Genomic DNA, 27,318 nt, shown 5'->3' with positions numbered 1-27,318 from the left:
CCCACCGCCATATTTGTGTCCGTCTTGGCAGTGAACACAGCAATCTAATGCAGTAAATAGTCACATTTATTCGATTAATTCAGGGCTTACCAGAGACAAAATACTCATTTTACAATCTTGAGTTAGATGTGAGCTGCCAGCGAGTCCCTCCAGTTGTTTCGCGATCGCGGAAGAGCGCAAAATTAACTAAATGTCGAATTTTTAGGATCTTGCATTATTTATCATATACTGTATTAAATATTTCCAGAAATTAAAAATGTTTAGTAAAAATATATTAAATGAAATATTAAATAGAGTAGACAACTTGGTGAATATGTTTGGCTTTAATTTACTAACGGGAACGAAAAACTCCTCTCATAGCACGCTGTATCCCGTTATCATTAACAGCCCTGCACCCCACAGTTAACAGTAAATCACATCTTCTGAGTACGCATAAAACCATTATCTCTACTATATATCTAAGTTTAATGGTAAGTTATAATGCATTATTTTCATGATGATACAAATGTGAAAAGTCCTCGTGAAACCTGCTTGGCGCACCTGCTGTCTCATATCCAAGGATCTGGTAAAGCAATATCATAATGTATTACAATTTATTGTTTTGTAGTCCTTGAAATAAGTTGCTAAGACACAAAAGAAAGTCTGCTGTGCATAACATCTCAGCGGGAACAAACGTGCACATTCAGTTTCTTTCAGGCGACGGTCACATACGCTCATATGTGTATAAAAAAGTTATGTGTAAAGTACAAAGTTTAGGATCAAAGTGGTTTAGGACATATGAATCCATTATTGTAAGCTTTTAACTCTTTCCTCGCCAGCGTTTTTTAAAAAATTGCCAGCCAGCATTTTTCATGATTTTCACAGAAGTTTAATGCCTTCCAGAAAATGTTCTTCTTTAAATATATAAACAAACAATATATCAGATGAAAGAACAGACCCTCTGCTTTTAAACAAAAAAAAAACAGTTTCATCCTACATTCATTAGTTCTCTTGTAATCACCTCTCAAACATGGGTAGGTTTCTTCAAAAACACCCAATTTTGAGCAAAAAGCTGAGATAATTCAATTTTTGCGAAGGACTTTTGATAGAGATCAGATGCAGAGCGATCTTTAAAACATACACGGAGTTCTTTCTCTTTCACGTGAGGCGCTACTTCCGAAAGAGTTAAAGTGACAGCTGTAACGTTAAGTTAAAAAAAAAACAATCTGCTACTTAACGTTATATTTATTTATTTAATAATAAATTACATCTGCTTTTCTGTTCTTGTATTATTATCACTTACTGTTTACTTGATTATTTATTTAATTACTTGAGAACTTTTTACTATTCATTTAATGTTAGGCAAACATTTAAGTTATCCTTCCTTGGTCACTTCTGATTGAAGGCAATCCTTTATTCCGCCGATTTAAATTTAATAAAATTGTAGTTCGAGGTTCCTCTAACGACTGTTGTTACAGCCAACATCGCAACATATCCCGGGCAAACTGTAATCTTGTTGTGAACCTCCTGGAGTGTTTTATTGATCTTTATCTTTATCCTCTAAGAATAAATAACAACAACATTTGTTTAAAGTAGTTTATTTACATAACAAGCAAAACACGTATATTACCTAGGAAAGTAAAACATTTGTTTTTTCGACAAGGTATTTGTTTAAGAGTTCAGTTTTAGCAACTAGTCAGACCATTAAACAAACAGAAACCGGAAGTAAAGTTCGGATCAGACGGGTAATTGTGTCATCTATAGACGTTTCATCGGACACACGGGCATTGTCGCAGTTACACGTCTGGTCGGAACTTCCGGTTTCTGTTTGTTTAATGGTCTGACTAGTGGCTAAAATTAACTCTGGAACAAATACCATGATGAAAATAACAAATGTTTGGTTTCCTAAAGACAAGGGGAGAAGGCGATCATGAATCACCACTATGTGAAGGGAGGTTTGGCAGCCAGTTTGTAGATAACATTGTATACATTATAGTAAACACTTTACACAGCAACGTTAGCTCAGTATCGTTTTAATACACTTTAGCTATGAAATATGAACTAAGGTAATCTACTTGTTTATTTTGCTTGTTATCAGAAATAAACTCTAAAATGACTTTGTTGTTATTGATTCTTAGCAGTTTGTTTATGTTGTTACTGCTGAAACCGTCTATAACCGCTTTACAAAACGATTCTGTGCATCACTACAGCACTCTTAGCAACCAATCCATAGCAACATAAACATAATGGCTGTGACCAAAAACTAAAGTAGCTTGTTGCATCGCTGTTCCATGACATAAGGCAATGACTTTGGCGGCATAAGGGCAGCTCCGGGAAATGCATTCGGACAACCTTCATAGGCAGTGTAACGGAATTCTGCTTGAAATCTAAACAGAAATAGCCTTTGTGAAAACTAATCCCATATTTGAAAACTTCTCACTAAAAATGCAATCAAAAGTTAAACTTTGTGCTCTAGCTGCTTTCTTGGCCAACATTTTTTTTTAACTTGACCAGGCTTGACCGGTTCTGGCTAGATGGGATACAGCTATGGCAATATCTCATGAGATGTTGGGTTTGGGGGAAGGGATTAGGATGATTTTGGCCGTAGCTTTGTTCCATCTAGCTACAAACGGCTCAACCAATCCTATTCCCCTCGCCCGCCTACGCATAGAACTGTGGGACAAGATGATGAAGGTATCTCAGAAGACAGGAAGTAAACTAAACATTGGATTCGGACGTGCATTGATGCCTTCATATGTCTCCGAAGGCAAATTTAGAGATTTCGGATGCAGCAGGTGTTGCTTTTCAGGGACTATTTTCCAAAAAGGCTGATTTTACTTCATCAAAGTTGCACTAATATATATTGTTTTGCTTTAATATTTGTACTGTGTGACAATAATTTTAGAAAAGCAATAAGATACTCAAGGCTAGTGCTGTATCGTAAGAATGTCACGGCTGAAGGGGTTGCACATTGACTCTGTTTCATGTCAACCTTTTAGCCATGAATTATTTCACAATACAGCCTCTTGTAACTTATTGCTTACATAAAAGCTTTCATATTTTTACACCATGAAAAGTTTAAAACAAAGTCAAAATCCATTTGAAGGTCAATCACGGTCAGAGCCTTACTTAAAGACTATTTTTGGCTAACTAAAGAATCATCCTTACATTATCAATTTTTTTATTTCCATTTACTATATTCACATTCATTAAAACCTTCAGTCCATCTTTATCACATAAAGAGGCTTAACATTGCATCCAACCAGTATGCCAACCACTGCACTACGGCTCCATTTATAAGCTCTTAAATACAATCTGCACTCATTCATCCATCCTAAAATCCATTTATATACCTACACTGAAATATAAATAAATAAAAATCCCCAAAATTGAGTCCAAGTTTCAGGTCAGGATGTTATCAGTGACTCTCCAATTGAAAATATTAAATTGACTTTCTAAATAAGACTCCTCCCTCTCACAATGGGAAAAGTGATAACAAACGGGTATCTGGGTGTAATTCCTGCATGATCACCTTACAGCGTGAAATTAAGGAGAGAGGTAATTTTCGAAGGAATGACGAAGAGAGCAGAGATGGAGAGACAGATATAGGAGTATACTGGATGAGTCTAAATTCGGTTCCGTTTTTAGCTCAGGATGGATCGTTCTCTGTGGAATGTGAATTAGTAGGAGGGGATCGATGAACGAGACGAGACTTAAGACTGTATATCGAGATGCATTAACACACAAAACACACACACATACATACCATTTTCTCTTTATTAAACAGATCCTCTCATCTAATTTCCCACTAACATGCAGTCTGAAGGATTTCTGTGTGGTGGGAAATGATTGAACAGCAGTGAGGAGTGAGTGATGAGTCCGGCTAAACTCTAGATCCCAATTACATTCTGAAATCCTCTCGTGGGCTGGAGGCGAACGCTAGCGTTGACCTCTACAACTTCTGTGCTTTCAAGTAACAACTTTTAATTGATGAGCTGCGGGCTGTTGACTGCATGTAAAAGAATAATAACAATTTAAAATGGAGCAGAAAAAAAAGTTGTGATTTTTTTGTAAAGGGGAAAGACAATTTAATTCCCATAGCTTTTTACAATAAAAAAAAATATATAGCTTTATCCTCTCTATATACTGTAGACATGAGGCTGTAATTGCTGCCAACGGTGCTTCAACCGAGTACTGAGTAAAGGGTCTAAATATATGGAAATGTGATATTTCAGTTGTTTTCCTTTTAAATGAAAGTATAGACATTTTTAAAATTCTATTTTTACTGTCATTATGGGTTATGAGAGCAGATTAATAGGATTTTTTAACGACTGTCTTATCAGGTTGCAACATAAAAACAGCACAGGTAAACAGTGTTGGATAACGCATTACAAGTAACGTGCATTACGTAATAATATTACTTTTCTGAAGTAACGAGTAAAGTAATGCATTACTTCAAAAATGTACACATTAATATTTAATTTGTTTTTTTTTAGAAGTAATGCAAGTTACTTTTCAGTTTAATTAATTAAATTTAAAAAGAAAATAATGTACTGAATTAAACGAAACAAATTAACGTAGAATTACGCACCCTGTGCGCCTGAGTGGGAACAGTTTCAGTCAGAAACTAAGATGGCAGGCCAGAGCTTGACATTTTTCCGATCATAAAAAACACCTGCGAGGCCTGAAAGAGATCAAGCCTCAGGCAAGTAAGAAAAAGTAATGCAAAAGTAACTTAAAAGTAATGTAAGCATTACTTTCCATGAAAAGTAACGCAATTAGTTACATTTTTGGGAAGTAACTTAATATTGTAATGCATTACTTTTAACTTAAGTAACTTTCCCCAACACTGCAGGTAAAGAGCTTGAACAATTGTATGTGAACCTGCAAAATCCTGGTCAAATTACAGAGATGCTGATTCGCACAGTACTTAAATGATCACAGGACCTTGGTGCTGGGGGAAATATGGTAGGTCACTTGCCATTTAGGGAATTTTTACATTGAAAAATTACAGACATGGCCGATTCGCATGGAATTAAGATCGCAGACACCCTCCGCAATTATAACAAATGACTAGATAACACCAAGTAATACTAATTCCGATTGAATATGGCCGTAAGGTGTACATTGTAACAGATGTAATACTTTGCATTTATAAATTATTTAAATTGCTGGGCCACCCGAGAGCTTAATTTATATTTCAAAGGCTTATCTTATGGTTCAGTATTTCTCTGTAACAATGTTAGAAATGTTACACAATGTTTTTCTTGTCCCTAAAATTCAAACCATTATCAGATGCCATATACAGTATATATTTATATATGTACGTACGTACGCACGCATGTATGTATATATACACATACATACAGTGGGGAAATTAAGTATTGGACACATCAGCATTTTTATCAGTAAGGGGATTTCTAAGTGGGCTATTGACACAAAATTTCCACCAGATGTAGCCATCAAGCCAAATATTGAATTCATACTAAGAAATCAGAACATTTAAGTATACAAGTTGAGTCATAATAAATAAAGTGAAATGACAGGGAATATTGAACACATGAAGAGAACAATGTGCAAAATGGCATAGAAAGCCAGGAGATCACCTGAAATCTGTCAGTATTGAGAGAGAAATCCTGCCCCTTATCAGTACTAATGGATATCAGCTGCTTTAGCCCTAATTGATGGCATATAAAGGCTTCTCTTTACCCAGGAGGCACACAGGAAGGACTTCATGATAGTTAAAAGCCAAGAACCACTCGGGCAGAACTTCAGGAAGACCTTGCATCTGCAGGTACTGTTGTTTCAAAGAAAACTATAAGCAATGCATTGAACCGCCATGGCATCCATGCACGCTCATCATGCAAGACTTCATTGCTGAACAAAAAGCATGTTGAGGCTCAGTTAAAGTTTGTGAAAGAGCATTTGGAGAAGCCTGTGGATTATTGGGAGACTATAGTATGGTCAGATGAAAGCAAAATTTTACTTTTTGGCAGTCATTCTACACACCATGTTTGGAGAAGAAATGTCACTGCCCACCAACCCAAGAGCAACATACCAACAGTTAAATTGGGGGGGGGGCATCATGGTTTGGGGATGCTTTTTAGCAAGGGTACTGGCAGACTTCATATTATTGAAGGCAGGATGAATGGAGAAATGTATGGGGACATTCTGGATAAAAATATGCTGCCATCTACCAGAAAGCTGAACATGAAAAGAGGGTGGACAAACACAACACAAGGCCAAGGAAACAATGAAGTGGTCAGTCAATCACCTGACCTAAATCCCATAGAAAATATATGAGGAAAACTGAAGATCAAAGTTCATAAAAGAGGCCTAAGGAACCTTCAAGATTTAAAGACCATTTGGTGTGGAAGAATGGTCCAGGATCACTCCTAATGCATACGACTGGTCTCTCCATACAAGAGGCGTCTAGAAGCTGTAATCACCAACAGAGGCTTTTCTACAAAGTCTTAAATAAAGTGTGTTAAATACTTATTCCCCGTTTCATTTCACTTTATTTATGACTCAACTTGTATACTTAAATGTTCTGATTTCTTTGTATGAATTCAATATTTGGCTTGATGGCTACATCTGGTGGAAATTTTGTGTCAATAGCCCACTTAGAAATCCCCTTACTGATAAAAAAGCTGATGTGTCAAATACTTATTTTCCCCGCTGTGTATTTCAGAAGATGTAAACAACACTGGCCCAGAAACACTTCTTGTTTCAGTTTGTAACAGTTTTTCACATACATAATTATCTTGAAGATGTTTGTTTAACTTTTTGATTCAGTTCTATATGTTCTGTTGGATCCCAACATTTATCTAGTGTTAAAAACTGAAACAGGTGCTTCTGGACCAGTGTTGTTTACATCTTTTGAAATGGTATTATATATATATTGTTCTTTTAAGAACTGAAGATGGGGACACACCTAAGTATTTTTGCACAGATTACGAATGTAATTTGGTCATATCAATTGATCATGCCGCATGTCTTTTCCTGTGGTGCTCAGTCTTTGTTTACAGTAACAAGAAACAATCCTTAAGTGTGTTGTGTCCAGTCTTAGAGGCCGATAACATTAAACGCGTTTTAAATGCTTGGAAAGGTAAGGAGAGCCGCACTGCCTTTCATTGATTAACTTTTTGATTGCAAGGCAACCACCGAGGCAGTTGTCCTGTTAATCAAATATTGAAGCGTGAGCACTCTTTTGCTGTTAACTGTCATTACCAGAAACTTTAAAAAGAAGGTGCTTGCTTTGACCTTGATCGAGGGTGAGAGGTGCACAAACACGCAGGTGACAGTGAGTGAGTGCAGTCTCCGGTTATTCCAAGCCACTGTAAACTTCTGTCAGCACAACCGAAGGCCCGCATCTACTCACATTTGATTGGACAATGAAAAAACACAGTTGCCCAGTGCCATAAACGCATTGTGTAATCCGTCCCTTAGAAGGTTTTAGCAAGTCCTTAGGTGTGTTCCCAGCTTTAGGGTTATTTGCCCAACCAAAAAAGGATATTTAATGGCATGGCTGCAAAGAATTAAGGTTTAATTTTGTGAGCCATGGTTAGTTTCTTATCCTAAACCTTCTATTGATGTAAAAACCGTGCATTTCAGCAGACAATAAAGACACTTCAATAACAGTGTTGTGCGTTAAAATGAGGCAGCAATACTAAAACGCAGGATTAAATCTGCTCCCCTGTGACTGTAAAAACCCAAAGCTCCCAACTTCTAAACATTTGTTTCCTATTTGGAGCCAAATGTCTCCTCTCAGCGTAATTGCTCTGAATTAAGTCAAAACACTTCCCCAAAAAGGATTAATAAGCAGTTTCCATGTGCTTGTTTACACCTATTTTTCACCGCTATGTGTGTTTGGGCTAGTTAATTTGCTACTTGTTTATACCCAGCAAGAGTTCTGGATTATTTTGTACAGATCACAGTGGGAAGGGTGGGTGTATAAAAATTAGAGATACACAATATAGCTTTGTTTTTTAGGGAGAGCCATTATTTTGTTGAAAATAAAAGATAATTTACTTTCACTGTAGTGACCCAGGAGTCTCTGTAAATGGACGGAAGTAAACAACTACCAGGCATCTGACTAGCAAATGATAAAACAAACGACACATTTAATAGGATGTAACAGCTGGTCCATCAAGCAATAGGAGTGCAAAAACCATTGGTGGAGAACTTTGGTGGAGAAGTGTTATGACAGATAATATTAGATTTACAGCTGAATGAGAAGGCATGACTGAGGAGAGAGGTGTATCTATACGTACACATGCATACATACAGTACAAATACCAAATTCCGAGCCCGGAATGTGGCATTGACGGATTTTGCCAACAAAACAGCCTTTTTGATGATCTTTTTGCATCTAAGCTCCTCAACATACATCAAGCTGTATCTCCAAAAGTCACATTAGTTACTCTCAGTTACAAACAAACACAATTACTCATAAATTTTAGTTACACAGATTCTATCACATAAATGTTTTATCTATGCATGCAGCCAGGCAACTGTTAGTGAGGCTGGAAACACAGGAGATAAAAACCCAGCTGCTTCACGCTAGTTCCACAAGCCAAAAAAGTTTTTAAGCTTGTCCTTTTGGATGTTTAAACCCAGAAATCTCTAGATTGCATGCAAAAGACAAAGATAAGAAAGCCTGGTGTCTGTCTGAAGGTTAAACATTGACGCTCGTGATGTGGACCCACCTCCACGTCCTTGTATTTGTCCTTCATGTCCATGAGCCGATGGTACGCTCTGATAGCTTCACTGAACTCGCCCAGGTCTATACACACAGCGATGAAATTCTCCCAGATCTGCCATCGCTCATAATTACACTTGAGTGCTTCCTGAAGAGTGCGGAACGCCTTCTCCCTGCCACACACAAAAGAAACACATCAGCGTGTTTATCAGAGGAACTGTACGCAGTTTTCGCTGGATGTATCTGGCCTGCATGTCTAGAGTATGAATTTGTGTCAATGCTGCAGAAACAGATTACTGTAGTTATATTTGCAGTTAGTATTTGGAAAATTTGTAACGTGTACCAAATCTCAATAGAGGGATTAGGCAGAACGCTAAAGCATGTATCATGGTAAAGCATTTAGTAAGCTGCGCAAAATGTTGGGTTTAGTCCAAATGGAACATAAATACTGATAAAACGTATAGTCTGTAAATGGCTTTAGATAAAAGCACCTGCCAAATGCATAAATGCACTATATAATACACTTTATAATGTACTATAATGTAGCTCTGTTCCAAAATCCTAGTAAGCTCCCTACATAGACAGCACTGAAAGTTATCAATGCCCTGATGCAAAATCCATATAAAAACATTATGATGGCACAGCATGACATACTTTCTTTTGGTGAATCCGATGCAACGTCACATGTACTGTATCCTTCACAGACATAGCTATCTCACATTGCTTTTCAGGAGAAAAAGTTCAAGATTGCGAATGTCATTTTTAAATATGTTTAATACTGGAAAGTATTTAATAAATTTAAAATTTGTTCTCTTGGATTATCGCATTACCTTAAAATATTTTTTCCTTATGGTGCATTCCCACCAGCCGCGGTAGAGGGGGCAAAAATGTGCTATTCGTGTGTAGTTGGATGCGTGAACATTTCAGTTCACTCGCTTCATTTGCATGTGAAAGCCACACGTGAAATTCTAGTCATTCGAGACATTCGTGCGGAAATTTGCGTCATGGGAGGGGCTTCTGCGACTCCACTGAGACTCTTCTCACTTCCTGTAATCGCGTTACTACTACAGCAATGTCCTGAAATCCACCGAAGTTCAGATTTTTCAACTCACGCGTTTCCCGCTGCAATGCTCAACTTGCGCCATTCGTGCTGCACATTCTGCCCAATTCGCGCTGCACATTCCACGCCGTTCGCCCCGCATTGCAGGATGCCTAATCGCGTCTTTGCATTGACTTAACATGTAAATCACTTGCACCTCTACCGCGTCTGGTGTGAACCCCGCATTAGATTATCGCATTATCTTAGCAATATACTACAGTAATGATCAACTGCAAGCTGAATTGATGCGTAGAGTTGGTGCCTGTCCAATGTCAATCTCTTTTACACTTAATTTAAGATCCTGCCACAGAAGGCACCTGCCTATGTGTGCAGTACACAGCAAGGCAGCTGAGATTTTGGAACAGAGCCTATATTTGTGTAAGGGCTGTCAACGAGAGATTATGACACATGGGTTTCAATATAACATGTAAACCCAAGCTCCCTTTGAACACATGCATGTGGGTGCACACTTGGTCTGTTCTTGATGGTCCCTGCGAGCATTAATCAGTTTTTAATAGAAGGTTTCAAAGCCTCATCTCAGGGATGAATGCACAGAGCTAATTAGACTACGAGCAGAGGAGTGAAATCATTGCCAGAATCCCGCAGGTGCTTGCCGTTACAGTGGCATTCCAGGAAACGCTGTCGGTTCTCGCAGGAAATCAGCAAAACCTCCAATCATGTCATGTAGCAAATGTCCTAACTGGCATTCAGCGCCGAAATCTGGTTAATATTGGCCGGCTGGTAGTTGTTGCGACGGCTCCTGGGGTAGACACAGCAAGTGCCCGCAGAAGATTTATCTTTGCAATTACAGCTGCCAAAGTCATTCCTGCTGTAATTGAAAAGCAGGGAGGCCCCAGAGGCTCTTGAGCTGATGCAGGATGAGGAAAACACAGAGACACACTGCATACATCAGGTCAACCGCAACCTGAATGGGCTTATCTATGGTTGGTACATGGTGGCGATCTAATTGAGATAAAAGGGTGTGAACAGTGCTATTATATAGTTGTACGCATGCATGCACACGCAGGCATTCGTGTTTTTTGCGGACACTGCACACCCATAATAGTTTGAATACTGAGTTAATCAAAGTTTTCACCCCTTCCACTAACCCCATCCCTAAACCTAATGCTCACAAAAAACTTTTTGCATTTTTGTTCACATTTTTTTAAAAATCACAAAAAAACTATTAGTTCCAGTCCTTGATTCTGATTGGTCAACAACTGGGGTAAAACTACGATCGTGCTGGAATTCGTTGCAATGGGGTGACCCAAACGAATCATGAGTCGCAGGCGGTAAGTAAAACTGCTGTGTTTTGTCGGTAATCAGCGCATGAGTGCATATAATGTAAACGACACAAACATATCGTGAATAATAAGTTATCCAGAGATAGTGGGATAATGTTTTGTATGTGTTGTTTGCTCGTGACTCGCTCCTCCCGCATTACGCCTTGAGGGGGTCGGGTTTTTCCAAAAACGATCGTTAGAGCTGATCTGTCTTTTATTAATTTTGATAAAACTAAAGACTCTTCTGCGATATGCAGTACTACTCTAGGTACTCAAGATTAACAAGAGATAAGCAAAATCAGCATGTATCATGGAAGCTTTAATTAAACCATGTATTTTTGTTTTTGATACTTTATTTAAACCAATTATTATTTTGCATCATCATTATTGGCAAGTTTTTAGACCCCTCATTAAAAAGCCGCACCTCGACCAGGGAGAGCTTAATCATTTTAAACAAATTTTAAATCTCCCTTTTAAAAAAAGTAGTGGCAAGCCAATTATGCAAATTCTTAGTGAACAATAGTACTGTATGTATGAAAAGTTCCAATTAGGATTCAGGCCCCACCATAGCACAGAGACAGCACTGCTTAGAGTTACGTAATGACCTCTTTTTAACATTTGATCATGGTGAAATCTCAATTCCTTAGACCTTAGTGCACATCAAGATCACACAATCTTACTCAACAGACACTAGAAAACTATGTTGGCATCAGTGGTCAGGCGTATTTAACCAACCGCTATCAATATGTTTATGTAAATAAGGAAAGTTATCTCACTCTCCAGTTAAATGCGGCGTACCACAGGGATCAGTTCTAGGTCCTATCCTTTTCTCGTTATATATGTTACCTCTAGGAAACATTATCAGGAAACATAACATACAGATGATACCCAGCTTTACATCACCTCTAATCTTAGTGAAACCCACCAGTTTTCTAAGCTAGCGATATCAATGACTGGATGGCAAATAACTTTCTTATGCCTAACTCCAATAAGACAGATACTTCTTATTAAACCGAATCGCTCCAAACTAAATATGTCAGATTACAAGTTGCCCATAGACGGCTGCACTGTTGCGACACCTTCCACAGTCAAAAAACTAGGTGTGATGTTCGACAGCAATCTATCCTTCTACAGTCAAATCTCCAACATTTCAGCTGGTTCAAAACACTGCTGCAAGAGTGCTTACTCGATCTAAGAAGTATGATCACATAAGCCCAATTTTGGCATCTTTACATTGGTTACCAGTTAAATATCGCATTCATTTTAAAATACTATAAGTCTAAACTAAAGACATTTCTCTTTAACAAACCATTCTCATAATTTGTCTAGTAAATATACTGATGCAGCAATAGTTAGCTTGTCTGGAACAAAGTATTTACATAATTCGTCTGGGTAATATACTTATGCCGCAATATTTAGCTTGTCGGAACCAAACAGATATTCAACCAAAATACTGTATGACACTTGCATTACATGTGAACTGCCCCTACACTAATATATTATATATATATATATATATATATATATATATATATATATATATATATATATATATATATATATATATATATATATACACATATATATATACACACACACACACATTTTATTCCCAATGAATTGTATAAAATAGTATCTGATATATATAGTATATCCTCTATAGAATCAGCTATGTCTGGCTCTCTCTCTCATGGGTTTTTTTCTCCCTAGGATTTTTCCCACTGGGTTTTCTCCTAGAAGTTTTATTCAAGCCCTAGGCAGTCAGCTGACATTGGCTTAACTTCTATGTTCTTCTATAAGTTACATCATTACTACACTCGCAAGTATGGTTAATCTTAGTCGCTTTACTCTGCCTTCTTATGTTGTCCACTGATTTTTCTGTGTTTTCTCCTCCTTTTTTAATGTAAAGCTGCTTAAAACAATTTATTATACGTAATTTTAAAGATTATTGCTCACTTTTATTTTATTACCAAAAATTACTTCATTATTAATTACCAAAATAATTGTTAGGGACAGTCCTACATTAGTTAAAATATTTTAAAATAATGTGATTTCAGTTTCCCATTTATATATTTGATCATTGAGGATTTCTTAAAAAGTGTAAAAATCTTGTCTCGTAGAGTAAGTGTCTTGTCACAGCCCTACTGTGCAGTACCCTTACCAAAGTTAACATTGAAACACTCAGTTGTTGTTTATAGTTGGTCAGGGACCAAGGAAGGCTTTTCGTGATTTTACTATATATATAAAATATACATATATATATATATATATATAAATATATAAATATATATATTTATGCATTTGGCAGATGCTTTATCCAAAGCGACTTAAATTTTTTTATCAGTATGTGTATGTCCTGAGTCCGAACCAATGAGCTTTTGCGCTGCAAATGCAATGCTCTACCACTCAGCTATTCATGAAAGTTGTGCCGATATATATTTTTGGCTTTAATATTTGTATTGTGGTGGTAACCCTTTAATAAATACAAGGTACTCGAGGCTACTGCTGTATCATGAATAAGTCACGGCTGAAGGGGTTGCAGGCTCTCTTGCTTCGCATTGTGCTTAACAACGCCCTTGAGTCGTGACTTACAACACAGCCTCTCTTTTACCTTACTGCTTACATATTTAAACCCACACACAACGCTTCTCCAAAATCAATCATAGAAAAATCACAAGAAAAATATCAAAAGTTAGGCAAATCACAGCAGAGATTTATATTTTATACAGAAGTCTTAAAGTTACAGTCCCTACTTGTAAAAAAAACGGCTTAAACCAGCCTAAGCTGATTTTCTGTTCAGTTGTTTACTTGGAATTCATTTTAATTGTGTGAACGTGTACTCACTTCATTCTCAGTTTAATGTACGCTGTGGAGAGATTGTTCCATGCTTCTGAATTCTAAATAGAAGAAATAATAAAAAGTCACATCCACAAGTCACTCATCAAAATAAACATCAGGACAATACTTTACAGCAGCATGTTTACTATTGGTTTCCTGGATGTGGTTTTAAGCTTGGGCCATGACTACAGTTTGTCGAATTTCAAGAACATTAACCTATGGGGCCTTGTAGATGCATAACATGCAGAAAAAGAAGAGGCAAGTGCAGAAACACAGGGATTCACTTACAATAAAGAAACCAATTAAGTTCTTTTAACTACAAAGAGTTTGGGTCACACAGGAAAAAGTAAACCCATAAAATGTGCTTTTCACAAAGTCATAACAGGTCTCTTTAATAATTCAGCATTTTGTGGTGGAAATATTTGAAAATTAATAAAAATTACTAATATTGAAAATGAGTTTTATTTATTTTGAAAAGAAAATTCATCGGGACATAAAAGCACCCTAAGCTAATGCCATTTCTTTACGGTCATGTGAAACTGATCTTCTTATAGGAACCCACGTGACCCACGTCATTATGTAACTTACATCTGGCTCCAGCCCGACACACCTCTGAAAAGCTCTGGCGGCCCCTTCGTACCCTTCCAGAGCAAAATACGCACAACCCAGGGAGAACCACACGCCCAGCTGGAGAGAAAGAAGACAGACGGTGAAAGATAGGAAGATTAAATCTGTCAAAAGGGGCAGAAAAAAATAAACGACAGACTTCAAGAGCTTCAGGTGTCTTTAAAGGTGTCATTCGGGCACTAAAAATTAATAATGTCTTCTGAACCTATAACCTCAAGCAATCTAATTCCCAGACCACCTTTTCTATCTCTTATGTCTCTCTTATCTATTTCTGCTCCCTCACGCTCATCTTTGCATCTCTGTCTGGCCTTCGTCCATCTTTAATTCCAGTTCTTGCCCTGCAGGCAGCATTAAGCTCCGAGAAGCCCTGCAGCAAAGCCGCGAGGCACAGCTACGGGATGGTGTTAAAAGATCATGCTGGGGTCAACAATGAGTCCCTCAGGAAAATTACTTTTGTCTTATTGCTGCCTGTGCTTTTGCATTATGGATGAAGGGAGAAATGAAGAACGACGAAGGAGAAAAAGAGAGGAGGCTGTGCACGTTTTGAGGGCCTCAGGGAACCTGATAGCACTCGTCCACATGCGCTCATGCTGTTTTTGTCTTTTTTTCCTCGCTGTGTTCCTCCTGTTCTCTGCACATTTTTGCCTTTGATGTTCTTTTTGAGTTTGTGTGTATGTGTGTGGTCTATATCAAAACATACGCTTTCAAACGCTCCAAGCTCACGGAGATGTTGACTCCCCTTTCGCACCGATAGTGAATCATTTTAACTACAGAAAAAGAGTTTCAGGCAAACAATTGGCCCCTGTCCAGTTTAATAAAACATTTTTAAATATCGAACATGAATTCATGACTATCATTTTTTTGCTATTTAACTTCTGAGTGTTAAATAAAAACAGCTTGTGATGGCATACAGATGCTGTATCAAATTACTTCTAATTAAAAAAAACATTGAAACACTGCCAATTCATTTCCCACACCTGTCCAATAGATTTGAAAGTTTAAAGTCAAATGTTTGTTTGCGAACAGATCACTTTAATTCCCAACTCTCAGACCAGCTGAAACACAGGTCGGATCTGATAGAGATTTGTAAATTCTGAGGCCAAGCCCCCCAGCTCCATTTTTAAGTCAAAGAATTTGCAGTAAATGAGAATGTGACTAGATACCATATGAAGCTACTTACAAGTGCTCTTTTTTGCAAATACCTGCATGGAGTTGATTTTAAGGGATCTTTCGAAACAGTCCACACACTGCTGGAACTCTTTGTTTCGTAGATGATGTAAAGCTTTGGACCTTTGGGCGCGTGCACTGCGGTGTTTGGAGAGCTCCCAAGCTGTGTCGTAATAGTTGGGATCCTTCAGCACATCTCCTAACAGACAATAGAGAGACGGTGTCTCCTTTTTCTCCAGTTCCCGCCTCAAAATCTCCTCTGCCTAAGGGGGAAAATGTCAAGAGATTCAATTCCAAAATTTGTTTAATAAACCATTTCCTTAAAATATAATAAATGGAAATGACCTTGTGAAAAGACTATATGAAGTACTAATAAAAAAATTCAGAGGCAAAAATCTCTATGTGCAGGCATACTGTAACTTGGGGATTTTATTTGTAAATGTCTGTAAATATTTTTACATTTTCTATTTTCTAAAAAAATTAAAACCTTCAAAACAATTCATGATTTGTTCGAATCCGACGTAACTACACCTGTTTGAAGTTGACAGAGTCAGCAAAGTTAATTTTGAAAAAAAAGTGAGATTATTTTAAGGTTCAAAAACAAAATAACTGCATTTGGCACACAAAGTCAAAAACACTATTAAAGGTATAGCGGAAGATTTTCGTTTTCCGGGTGGATCATCAAGACTATTGGTCATCCCAAATGTCAATCATTCTGATTATATGTTGACGTATAACCGTCGTACGTGCTCGCCTCTAGGTTCGCTTGCTGCACATGCGCACTTTCACGTGTATGTGTGTTGTGCTACGGTTTCAACCATTCATTGAAGCTTGCGTTCTCGCTGTGTTTTTTTTCAAAATGTCTGAGGGTCGCAAGAGAAAAAGTGTCTACGAATTGTATGACAAGAAGAGAAAGGACTATAAAGAAAGAAACAAGACCAGAATGTTTATGGGAGACAATTTCACACGCTGGCGTGAGCTAAAAGGACAGGTTGGGCTTCCCACGCGAAGTTTCTACTGGAAAGGTACATTTTGTCATGCTATTTGGAGAATCCATTTAAAATCACTGCTAGTTAAAGTTGATGTAAGCTATGATTAGCGATGCTAGCCCTGGCACAAGTCACGAACCGCACAGACACGGTAAACATGCCGACAAAAACTTGTAAACAGAGCGAAGAGAAGAACTGAGCTCCTGCATGCTCTCTCTCTGTCTTGTGCACGCGTTTAACAGGTGTTCCCTCTCGGGAGGAGGGAGGGAGAGTGTTGCGTGTGCATTTTTTAAAAAATATCGAGGGGCGGTTCTTTTAAATAATTCGGGAAAATCTTCTGCTATACCTTTAATGTTAAACATTTTTCTTTTATTGTTTGATTGACATTGAGACAGACAGCTTTAAGATCTACTGTAATGCAGATCTAATACGAGAGTCCCTTTCACACATACCGTCTTTACTGGTAATTTACTGGTAAATTGCCGTTATAAGGTCATGTGTGAACAGAACCTTTCTGGTAAACCAGTGCTGCCAATTTACCAGTAAGAGAGGTTGTAAGATTACCAGTAATTTACCGGTAAGTGCTATGTGTGAACAAAAAATAGATTACCAGCATTAAGAACAGACGACGTCAGACCGCGCTGACAGCTTTGGGGCAATCATAACGTTTTGATTCAGATGACGCGTTTACCCCGGCACGGTTTCCAGACGTTACCACAAACGCTGCTTAAAATCGAGCACACCTGAAGTTAACGTCCACATTTCTTCCCCAAAGTAGTTAAAAACAGCTTACCATCTATTTGCAGAATTGCCAACGTCCTTAGCACACCCTCTGTAAACCCTAATGTGCAAACACTACTGTTGTTTAAGACGCAGTTTCGGTTTGACATCGCCTAATGCAATGTTGTTTGGCGTGGATTGTTTACAAATACAATACTGAGCGCCGTGCGTCACAGATAACTTCCGCTTTCTCTCCGAAGTTTACCGGTATTTTGATACTGATGTGTGAATGATCTTTTACTGATAAAAAGACGGAACATCACTGCGTGTGTAAAGAGCACATTTTTTTATTTACTGGTAAATTCATTCTGGTAAATTAATTCAATTTACTGGAATTACTATGTGAAAGAGGCTATTGTTACACATCAGATATTTCCCCCCAACAGTTAACCAAACATTCACTTAGGACATACTGTAACAGATTATATCTGCGTGAATTCTTGTCAAAACAGATAGTTTAAAACTGTAATCTGTGAATGTGTGTATATCGGGGTCGGTCACTCGCGCGGAAGATTGATTTTTTTAAACATCAGTCAGATGCCGAACTTTCTCTCTCTTAATAATTATTTTACCATCAAGCAAGTCCTGCATTTTATTTTCTAAGTCCTGTGTGTTTTAAAACCGAAACCTCAGACGCGCAAGTGGACAGACAACCATCCTTTGTGTATTAGTTCAGCATTTAAAAAATTACACAAAAAAGTATCATTTGAGATGTTTAACGACTATTTGGAGCATTGGGATCACTAGACAAGAGCTTAATGTTCTAATTTTTATGAAAACCTCCGACTCAGACAGCACATGTACTGACTAAGGCTCCGTCTCAATTTATCCAACTTGGGCTAGACCAAGGGTCAAAAAGAAATTGCACATTGCATTAATAGCCTGTTAATAAAATTAGTGGTGTTAAAATGAATTTGCGTTAACGCATTATTAACAGCCCTAGTAAATAGCAGATAAATTGAAAAACACAACAATTGACAATTTACATTAGGCTTATGTTACAGTTACATATGGCTTATGTTGCAGTTATTAACCAATGGCAAAAAGCTGTCGTATTTATACCCTCAAGTCAAGGCTACCTGCATTTGTTAATGTTGAGGGTTAATTTTGAAATATGTCCAGCGGTATTACAAAAATAAGACTGAAAGTATCTGCTATGCACAAAACACAATAAGGGTGCCAAAAAAGCGTTCTTCACAAAAATTTCTTTGAGACACCAAAACTGGTTCTTTTATGGCATTAAGTCAAGTCAAAGGTTCCCAAAAGAATTGTTTTGTTACTACCTTTTTATAGTTTTTCATAGTTTTGTGTAACAGAAAGGTTCTGTGGCCAGTCGGTACATTCCAAGGTATGTTATTCCGACAAAACAACAGCTTAAAGGGACACTCAACATTTTTGAAAATATGCTAATTTTCCAGCTCCCCTAGAGTTAAACATTTGATTTTTACCGTTTTGGAATCCATTCAGCCAATCCCAGGGTCTGGCAGTACCACTTTTAGCATAGCTCAGCATAATCCATTGAATCTGGTTAGACCATTAGCATCACCCTCAAAAATAACCAAAGAGTTACGATATTTTTCCTATTTAAAACTTGAGTCTTCTGTAGTTACATCGTGTACTAAGACTGACGGAAAATTGTGTAGGCCGATATGGCTAAAACTATACTCTCATTCCAGCGTAATAATCAAGGACTTTGCTGCTGTAACATGGCTGCAGCAGGTGCAATGATATTAAGCAGTGCCCGAAAATAGTCCCCTGCTATTGAAAGTTATCAAGGGGACTATTTTTGGGTGCTGCGTAATATCATTGCACCTGCTGCATTTTTATTTTTTAACTTTGCTGACTCTGTCAACTTCAAACAAGTGTAGTTATGTCGCGTTTTGTCATATTTCAACAAATCCTGCATTGTTTTAAAGGTTTTTATTAATAGAGAATGTCAAAATATTTACAGATACGAATTTTGGTCCCCAAGTTACAGTATGCCTGCACATAGAGATTTTTGCCCGTGAAATTTTTTATTAGTACTTAATATGGTCTTCTCCAGGAAACGGTAATATCAATATTATCGGCCTAGAAAATCACAACTTTTCATTTTCTGTCAGTTTTAGTACACAATGTAACTACAGAAGAGTCAAGATTTAAATAGAAAAAACATTGAAACTCTTTTTAGTCATTTAGATGCTCATGGTCTAATCAGATTCAATGGAGGGGGGCCGCGAGATGGTGCCAGGGGGGCCCCAGTTTTATGACATTTTATAAAATACATTCATTTATCATGAATTCTGTGTAATTAAACCTAAAAAAAATAATAAGCCAACTAACCAACGGCACTACTAGGTATAATTTAATATGTTTTGTTTAATTAAAGTATTACATTTTAAAACTGTTTGTCATAAATTTTCTTTCGGGGGGCCGCAAAAAAATGCACTGTACACAAGGCTGGCCGCACGCTGAAAAGGTTTGGGAACCACTGTGCTAAGCTATGCAAAAAATGGTACCGCCAGACACGGAGATCGGCTGAATGGATTCCAAAAAAGTAAAGGGAACTGGAAAGTGAGCGTCCCTTTAAAACTATAACACACGGTAACCCGGATGCTGCAAATCATTTTAATATTACACAAAAATTTTATATAATAAAAATCCAAAAAGTAATCTTAAAACAAAAAGTAAGCATGTTTCCTCATAGGTCTGCATTTGTTAAAAATGAGCAAATGAAATATTTCAAATCAATTTTTTTTTGTTTTTTTATCTTACTTATGAGGTAAATAGCTGTGTAATAAGCTTTTTTACATTATTCCCTACTTAATGGAACTTAACAGCCTAACTATAGTATACTCTTTTATAAACCTTTATTTTTAAGAGTGCACAATCATTTTTTGTGAGAAATCCCTTTCAATAAGCCTCACACTTTAGGAACCATGTAAAAGCCCTGTTTTTGTAAAGTCAGGCAAAATTCAAGTCCTCTATACAATCCAACTAAATGCGGCATTACTCTCAAACATGCCGGACACAAGGCAATATTACAGTGCAGCTCTCATCTGCCCTCTCACCTTTGCTTTTACACCCTGGACTGATGGATAAAGGGCTTTTTGCAAATGCTGAGAACTTTAGTCACAGTGGGAGAGAGAGGGAGAGCAGCAATAAAATTCACATTGCTTGGCTAGCACTTCTATTTGGGTCCAGAACACATAATTTGAGAAGTGGGAACAATATTTCTTTTTACTCTACACAATAGTTGCATTAAAGAAAAACCACTTCAAACCTGAAAGGCCAGACAGAGGATGAATAAGCTATTTACTTGGTTAGGAAGTCTCACATTTCTCTTCTATGAGAACAACACTGATAAGAGGAGGTAGGTGAGAAAAGGAAAGAGCAGTAGAGAGTGAAATAAAAGGATGGGAACAAAAGTCAGGGCTCCAGACTTGAACCAGTTTTTTACAAATATTCACGCATTTACGACCTGCAAATTTGTTTTTTTCCTAGTTGTTATTGTATGTTGAAAGACAAGTAGATCACAAGCCCACAAGAGTGCAGTGTAATGGGTAACAATCAATGAGAGATAGAGACAGCGGGAGAAATGGTAAATTAACATCAAAAACATAGATGAGAACAAAGGTCACACCTCATGTGTCCAGGTCAGGAAACCTGGATACAAGACGAGAAAAGTGTAAAGGATAAAGGTATGGATATAGCCATACTATGTATGGATACACTCATCTAAAGGATTATTTTAGAAGCACCATACTAACACTGTGTTTGACCCCCTTTCGCCTTCAGAACTGCCATAATTCTATGTGGCATTGATTCAATAAGGTGCTGAAAGCATTCTTTAGAAATGTTGGCCCATATTGATAGGATAGCATCTGGCAGTTGGAGATTTGTGGGATGCACATCCAGGGCACGAAGCTCCCGTTCCACCACATCCCAAAGATGCTCTATTGGGTCGAGATCAGGTGACTGTGGGGGCCATTTTAGTACAGTGAACTCATTGTCATGTACAAGAAACCAATTTGAAATTTTTGAGCTTGGTGACATGATGCATTATCCTGCTGGAAGTAGCCATCAGAGGATGGGTACATGGTGGTCATAAAGGGATGGACATGGTCAGAAACAATGCTCAGGTAGGCCGTGGCATTTAAACGATGCCCAATTGGCACTAAGGGGCCTAAAGTGTGTCAAGAAAACATCCCCCACACCATTACACCACCACCCTGCACAGTGGTAACAAGGCATGATGGATCCATGTTCTCATTCTGTTTATGCCGAATTCTGACTCTACCATCTGAATGTTATTAGTGGTACCCGGTGGGGTCTTCTGCTGTTGTAGCCCATCCGCCTCAAGGTTGTGCGTGTTGTGGCTTCACAAATGCTTTGCTGCATACCTCGATTGTAACTAACAGTTATTTCAGTCAAAGATGCTCTTCTATCAGCATGAATCAGTCGGCCCATTCTCTTCTGACCTCTAGCATCAACAAGGCATTTTCACCCACAGGCCTGCCCCATACTGGATGTTTTTTCCCTTTTCACACCATTCTTTGTAAAGCCTAGAAATGGTTGTGAGTGAAAATACCAGTAACTGAGCAGGTTGTGAAATACTCAGACCGGCCCGTCTGGCACCAACAACCATGCCACGCTCAAAATTGTTTAAATCACCTTTCTTTCCCATTCTGACATTCAGTTTGGAGTTCAGGAGATTGTCTTGACCAGGACCACACCCCTAAATACATTTAAGCAACTGCCATGCGATTGGTTGATTAGATAATTGCATTAATGAGAAGTTGAACAGTTGTTCCTAATAATAATTTAGATGAGTGTATATTTATTTATATTAAATAAAAATGTTCTGAAATGCATGCATGCATGCGTGTGTGTGTGTGTGTGTGTGTGTGTGTGTGTGTGTGTGTGTGTTTAAATATACATAATAATTACACACAGTACACACACACACACACACACACACATTATGTGAAAATGCACTTTTATTTTGTATGCGATTAATCTAGATTAATCTATGCCCAGCCCTAAAAATAATCTATGTTACCAGCAACAATTCAATTACAACCTAACTATAGTGATAGTTGTATTTACTAGCTGCTGACCTAAGATCAGCATATGTGATCTCTATGGCTAATTTAAAAGACATCTATATTTTGTTGATATGTTGTACCTATTGGGGTATCTTATGCCTCTAGGGCAGTGCTTCCCAATCCTGGTTCTCAAGGACCCCCTTCAAAAAGTTTGAGATAACTCCTTATTTAAAACACCTGATTTAACTAATTAGCCTCCATCCAAAATGGTAAACATGTCTTCCTAACAAGCTAATGAGTTAAATCAGGTGTGTTAAAGAAGGAGACATCTAAAACTTTTTGGGAGGGGGTCCTCGAGGACCAGGATTGGGAAGCACTGGTCTAGGGGGTTGTATGATTCTTTGGTTGTGCCACAAATGCATATAGAGTTAATTCTATATATTGTCAAAGTATTTGTCAGTAATACGGTTATTTTAGGAAAAATGTGAACAGTTGCATTGCAGGCTGATTAAAAGTCTGCCTCAAAATGTTCTGCTTGCGCACTTAAAGTTTTCAGTCAGGGGCTACAGTGCTTCTCAAGCTCTGGAGAGTCATGGTTTGACAGCACTTGAATGATCCTTTGTTCGTAACGGCTGTTATAAACCGCACACTTCACATTCCCCGCTAACAACAATCTGCTGTTCAGTCCAGACCAGCTGACCGCAGTCCAATAACCAGCCAGCAAAGGTTCACGAGGCTGCAGTTTCCTCTCACGCCTGGCAGGAGCTCAAATGGATGCTAATCTGGGACTGGGTTAGCAGTTTCACTGGTAATAACAGGGGTTGGAAATTTCGGAAGGGAAATTGGTCTTGGATAGCGCAATAAAAAAAGAGAAATGAGCCAACAGACACTCAAGCCTTAAATTACATTCGGCTCTCCCCGTTTTACGCACACATAATCTGTGAGGGAGGAGATCAGGATCCTCTGACCTCCAGTAATTTACAGTAGGTTAACCCTCTACATTTTACTTACTGGACTGGACCAACCATCAATCTGCAAAGTGTAGGCGGGAATTTTTTTTTAGACATCAAGTCAACAACATCAGCAGGGGTGTGAAGTTATTATGGTCAGTGACTGTGTCAAGATTTTATTCAATGAAAAGTAAAAGTACTTACTGTCGCCAAACATATGGTTGAGTAGAATTAAAGGTGTCATTTTTATACCCTTAAAAGTTAAAAATTAAAATTAAGCTTTTGAAGTTAAGATGATTTTAAATCGCTTCGGAAAACCGAACAAGCTTCGCCAACATTTTTTTCAATCAACTGCTATAAAAGAAATTTAAAAAAGCAAAATAATTTTAATAAGCTAATTTAATAAATGCAAGCCAATAGGGGTTTGACGGATCACGAAACTCATGGTTCGGATCACATTACGGTTTTTGAGGCACGGATCGTATCATTTTTTGGACACTGTTTTTATTGTATGAATTAAATAATAATATTTTTTAGAGCTACAGAAGTGATTTTCTCATTGTCTTGGATTGTTGGATTAACATTAATGACACAGACTTAAGTAGTTCTAATAATGTTTTTATTAGAAGAATACTGTGGAGAGATCATTTTGTTTGTATTTGCCCTGTCAAGAACAGAAAGATTTTATGTTTGCTTGCTTTTTGAAACGCGTCTCTGTGTGTGCATTTTTTAGTGCACTTAAACTCGCACGCGCACAGAGATGAAGGGCGAATTCCAAACGGCGCAGCATTAACAGTTACGTTGTTTTTCATTGCTCTATTCACCAAATGTATTTTAATGGACTACAATATTCTCTCAGTATTCTCACAACTGTCTCTAAAGCTCATACATCAAGAGTTCTGATCTTTGAAGGGCATAGGGATGATCACGTCTGACTGGATCTGGACCGGATGCAACCGCATGTGTGTCTGTGCCAACAGAAAGCTGCTTACTTTAGTGTCTTTTTGTGGTTAAATTGTTTAATATCACTTAAAATGATAACATTTGCAAGCATTGGAAACACGTGCACATGGTAACCTTTCCCCATTTAAAGCAACACTATGTAGTTTTTTAAATAATTTCTCTAAATTTAAATAATGTCTCTAAAATTATTTCAGTGATAGAACAACTTTTAACTGGACAAACTGTACTGTTGCTGCAACCTGAGCAGCCTCCTAGCTGCTACAAGCACACTCTGAAAGTGGCGGTGAACGGTAGGAAACACAGCTCCGCCCCTCCCCCTGCCTGCAGAAGAGTGTCTGATATCAGGCACTGTTGCACTTTTCAACCACATGGGGGAGCTGTAAGTCATTTTTATGTGGAAACTACATATTGTTGCTTTATATTTCGAATCGCATTCAAACCGAACCGTTGGTCGTGATTCGTCAACTGTGATCCATCGTAGCACTACAAGCCACTGTTGTCTGCAATTGTTTTTAATTAATTGTCTTAAATTTATAGTTCTCAAATGTTAGTTATATGGTAAAGCTGTTTTTATAGATTTCAACTATTTTCAGGATTATAATTGCCATTATCAAATAAACAAACAATCAGCATGATACAGGGAGCGCATTAAAACGTATCTGTCAAATAAACAACGATTGGTTTGAAGCACTTGACATGTTTTCAAATGGGGATATCAAAAATATTGTGAAAAGAATCATTAAAATGTACTGAAATGTTGTTCAAAAACAAAACTTTAAAAACATTGTTCCTGACTCATTGCATCCATTTTTAATTTTTTTTTTAAATATATGTTTTTGGTGCCATAAGTTGTCACAGAAAAAGAATATGTAAAGAATTAAATTTTGTTATCAAAAATGTCAACTTTTTTAATTCCAAGATGACAAAATGTAAATGTAGAAAAAACCTCCCTAAAGCATCAGTCCTTTACACTGGTCAGTCCTGAACTGCTGGTCGGCAGTTTATGGTATTAAACTTTAATATGTGCACAGGGAAATGTATATAGAGAGATAGAGAGAGTACTTCAGGTACTGCAGTAAAGCAGATGTCAGTACATTTTTATAATATTAGATCTTAGATTGGGAGTGATTGGCTGGTTTTATTGACCTCAGAGCTACCCTATAATCTGATTGGTAGACAAAGTGGACAGTAACTTAATAAAGCTGCGTAATAGAGAACAGAAAAGGTGAGTGTACAGTATAAGAGACAGACAGAAAGCAATTGTGTCTCTGTCAGTTGTGTTGTTTGTGCATATATTGATGTTTGTGACATACAAACAAGAGAGAAAGAATGAGAAAAAGAGATGAATGTCAATCCAGATCGACATCGCTACATAAGTGCAAAATGCAAAGCTAGGAAGAGCCACTGCATTTTTTTAATATAATAATTTACATTGTGCTGAGCTGAAGAAAATAATTTATACCTATGATGGAATGAGGGTGAGCAAATTATAGGATCATTCTGGATTTTGGAATTTTTTTTAGGCACTAACAAAAACTATTTTAAGCCATGTTAAAAAAAATATTGTGACTGAATTACTGGGTAATCAATAAATGCTACGTAAAAAGTCTGAGTACTTTTTTGGGTCACTGTAAGTGTGTGTATTGTGTACCTTGCCGTGTTGGCCCATCCTCTCCAGACAGATGACCGCGTCCTCCCACAGCTCCAGCCGCTCGTAGATCAGCAGTGCAGAACTCGTCAGACCCAAATCAGTCAACAGACTCGCCAACTGTCTCTGAACACACACGGGAGACATGCGCAAACATATTAAGCTAATGTGTGGATGCAGAGCCAAAAATATCCAAAAATAAGTGAACGTAACTGAACCAGTTCAGAGATTTAATCGCATTTATTTTGGCTCCCGAGAAAAACCACAAAGATCCTGCAGGTGACATAACACATGATCAAAAGAGGGAAAAACTTGTCTTGCACCAATATCTAGTTTCTCGTAGCTTAGTTGGAAGAGCATCGCATTAGCAACAAAAATGTCAAGGGTTTGAGTCCCAGGGAATTAAAATATATACAGTAGCCTAAATACGCCGCAACTCACTTCAGATAAAAGCATCTGCGAAATGTAATCATAATCATGCAACTTATGCAAATTTAAAGTGGGATATGCCTTTGGACATCTAAATTTTCCTCTTTAGTCGTCTTCAGTCTAGCTTTCTGTAAGAATGCATCTCTCTCACTATGTGCTGTCATACTTAACAAACAGCAGCTATATACACACACACAAAGACGATATTAATGATCGTTGTCCGGTCTCCGCATCTGATGAATGCTGCTGGTTAAATGTGTGTTTACACGCTTTCCGCTCCTGCATTCATTCACAGATCATTTGTAATGGAGGAATGAAGTCCCTAAAGGATGAGGAGTTTGAGATTGTGCTCTCTGCACGTCCACGCATTCCCGTTTTAAAACTTCATTTGTCCAGAGTTAATGTGAAACGAACCGATGTCACCTTCAACCTTGGATATCGGGAAGACATCAGGAACACGTAGCTTTGAGCGGTTCCCGCTCAATTTCTCCTTCACCTTTCTGTCCCGTGACGCCACCCCGCCCGCCTTTAGTGGCATATCACGTCCCACAGGCATTATGGGTACCCATAAATCTAAGATATATTCACCGGTGAGCTGTTTGAGATCATGTGACCTATCAGCCACAGGAGATGGAACGTGATGCTACTAACAAACAGGTAAGATAGAGGAAGAAAGTAGTATGTAAAAAAAAATATTATATATATTTTAGTTTATATTGTAAATACAAATATTTTGGCTTAAGGATTCTAATAGTTTATTGTGCAAATAACACTAAAATAGAAACAGAGAGAGAAAGCGAGAGAAAGAGAAAGAAAGAAAGAAAGAGAGAGAGACAGA

General features: G+C 37.8%; 1 protein-coding gene across 1 annotated transcript in view; it reads right to left on the bottom strand.

The window, feature by feature from the left end:
• The window catches only part of ttc27 (tetratricopeptide repeat domain 27), a 158,170-nt gene that overhangs the window by 26,595 nt on the left and 104,257 nt on the right, over positions 1 to 27,318 (bottom strand). Inside the window, exons 12-16 of the mRNA XM_055171491.2 lie at positions 26,055 to 26,177; positions 15,730 to 15,957; positions 14,489 to 14,587; positions 13,907 to 13,959; positions 8,688 to 8,853 (exon numbers count right to left, since the gene is read on the bottom strand). Coding sequence (XP_055027466.2) covers positions 8,688 to 8,853; positions 13,907 to 13,959; positions 14,489 to 14,587; positions 15,730 to 15,957; positions 26,055 to 26,177 — 669 coding nt within the window. The remainder of the gene's footprint in view (positions 1 to 8,687; positions 8,854 to 13,906; positions 13,960 to 14,488; positions 14,588 to 15,729; positions 15,958 to 26,054; positions 26,178 to 27,318) is intronic.

Source organism: Misgurnus anguillicaudatus, chromosome 7, assembly GCF_027580225.2.
Source record: "Misgurnus anguillicaudatus chromosome 7, ASM2758022v2, whole genome shotgun sequence".
NCBI lineage: Eukaryota > Metazoa > Chordata > Actinopteri > Cypriniformes > Cobitidae > Misgurnus > Misgurnus anguillicaudatus.
The sequence above is the reverse complement of the archived record's forward strand: the minus strand, read 5'-3'. Positions and strand labels throughout refer to the sequence as shown.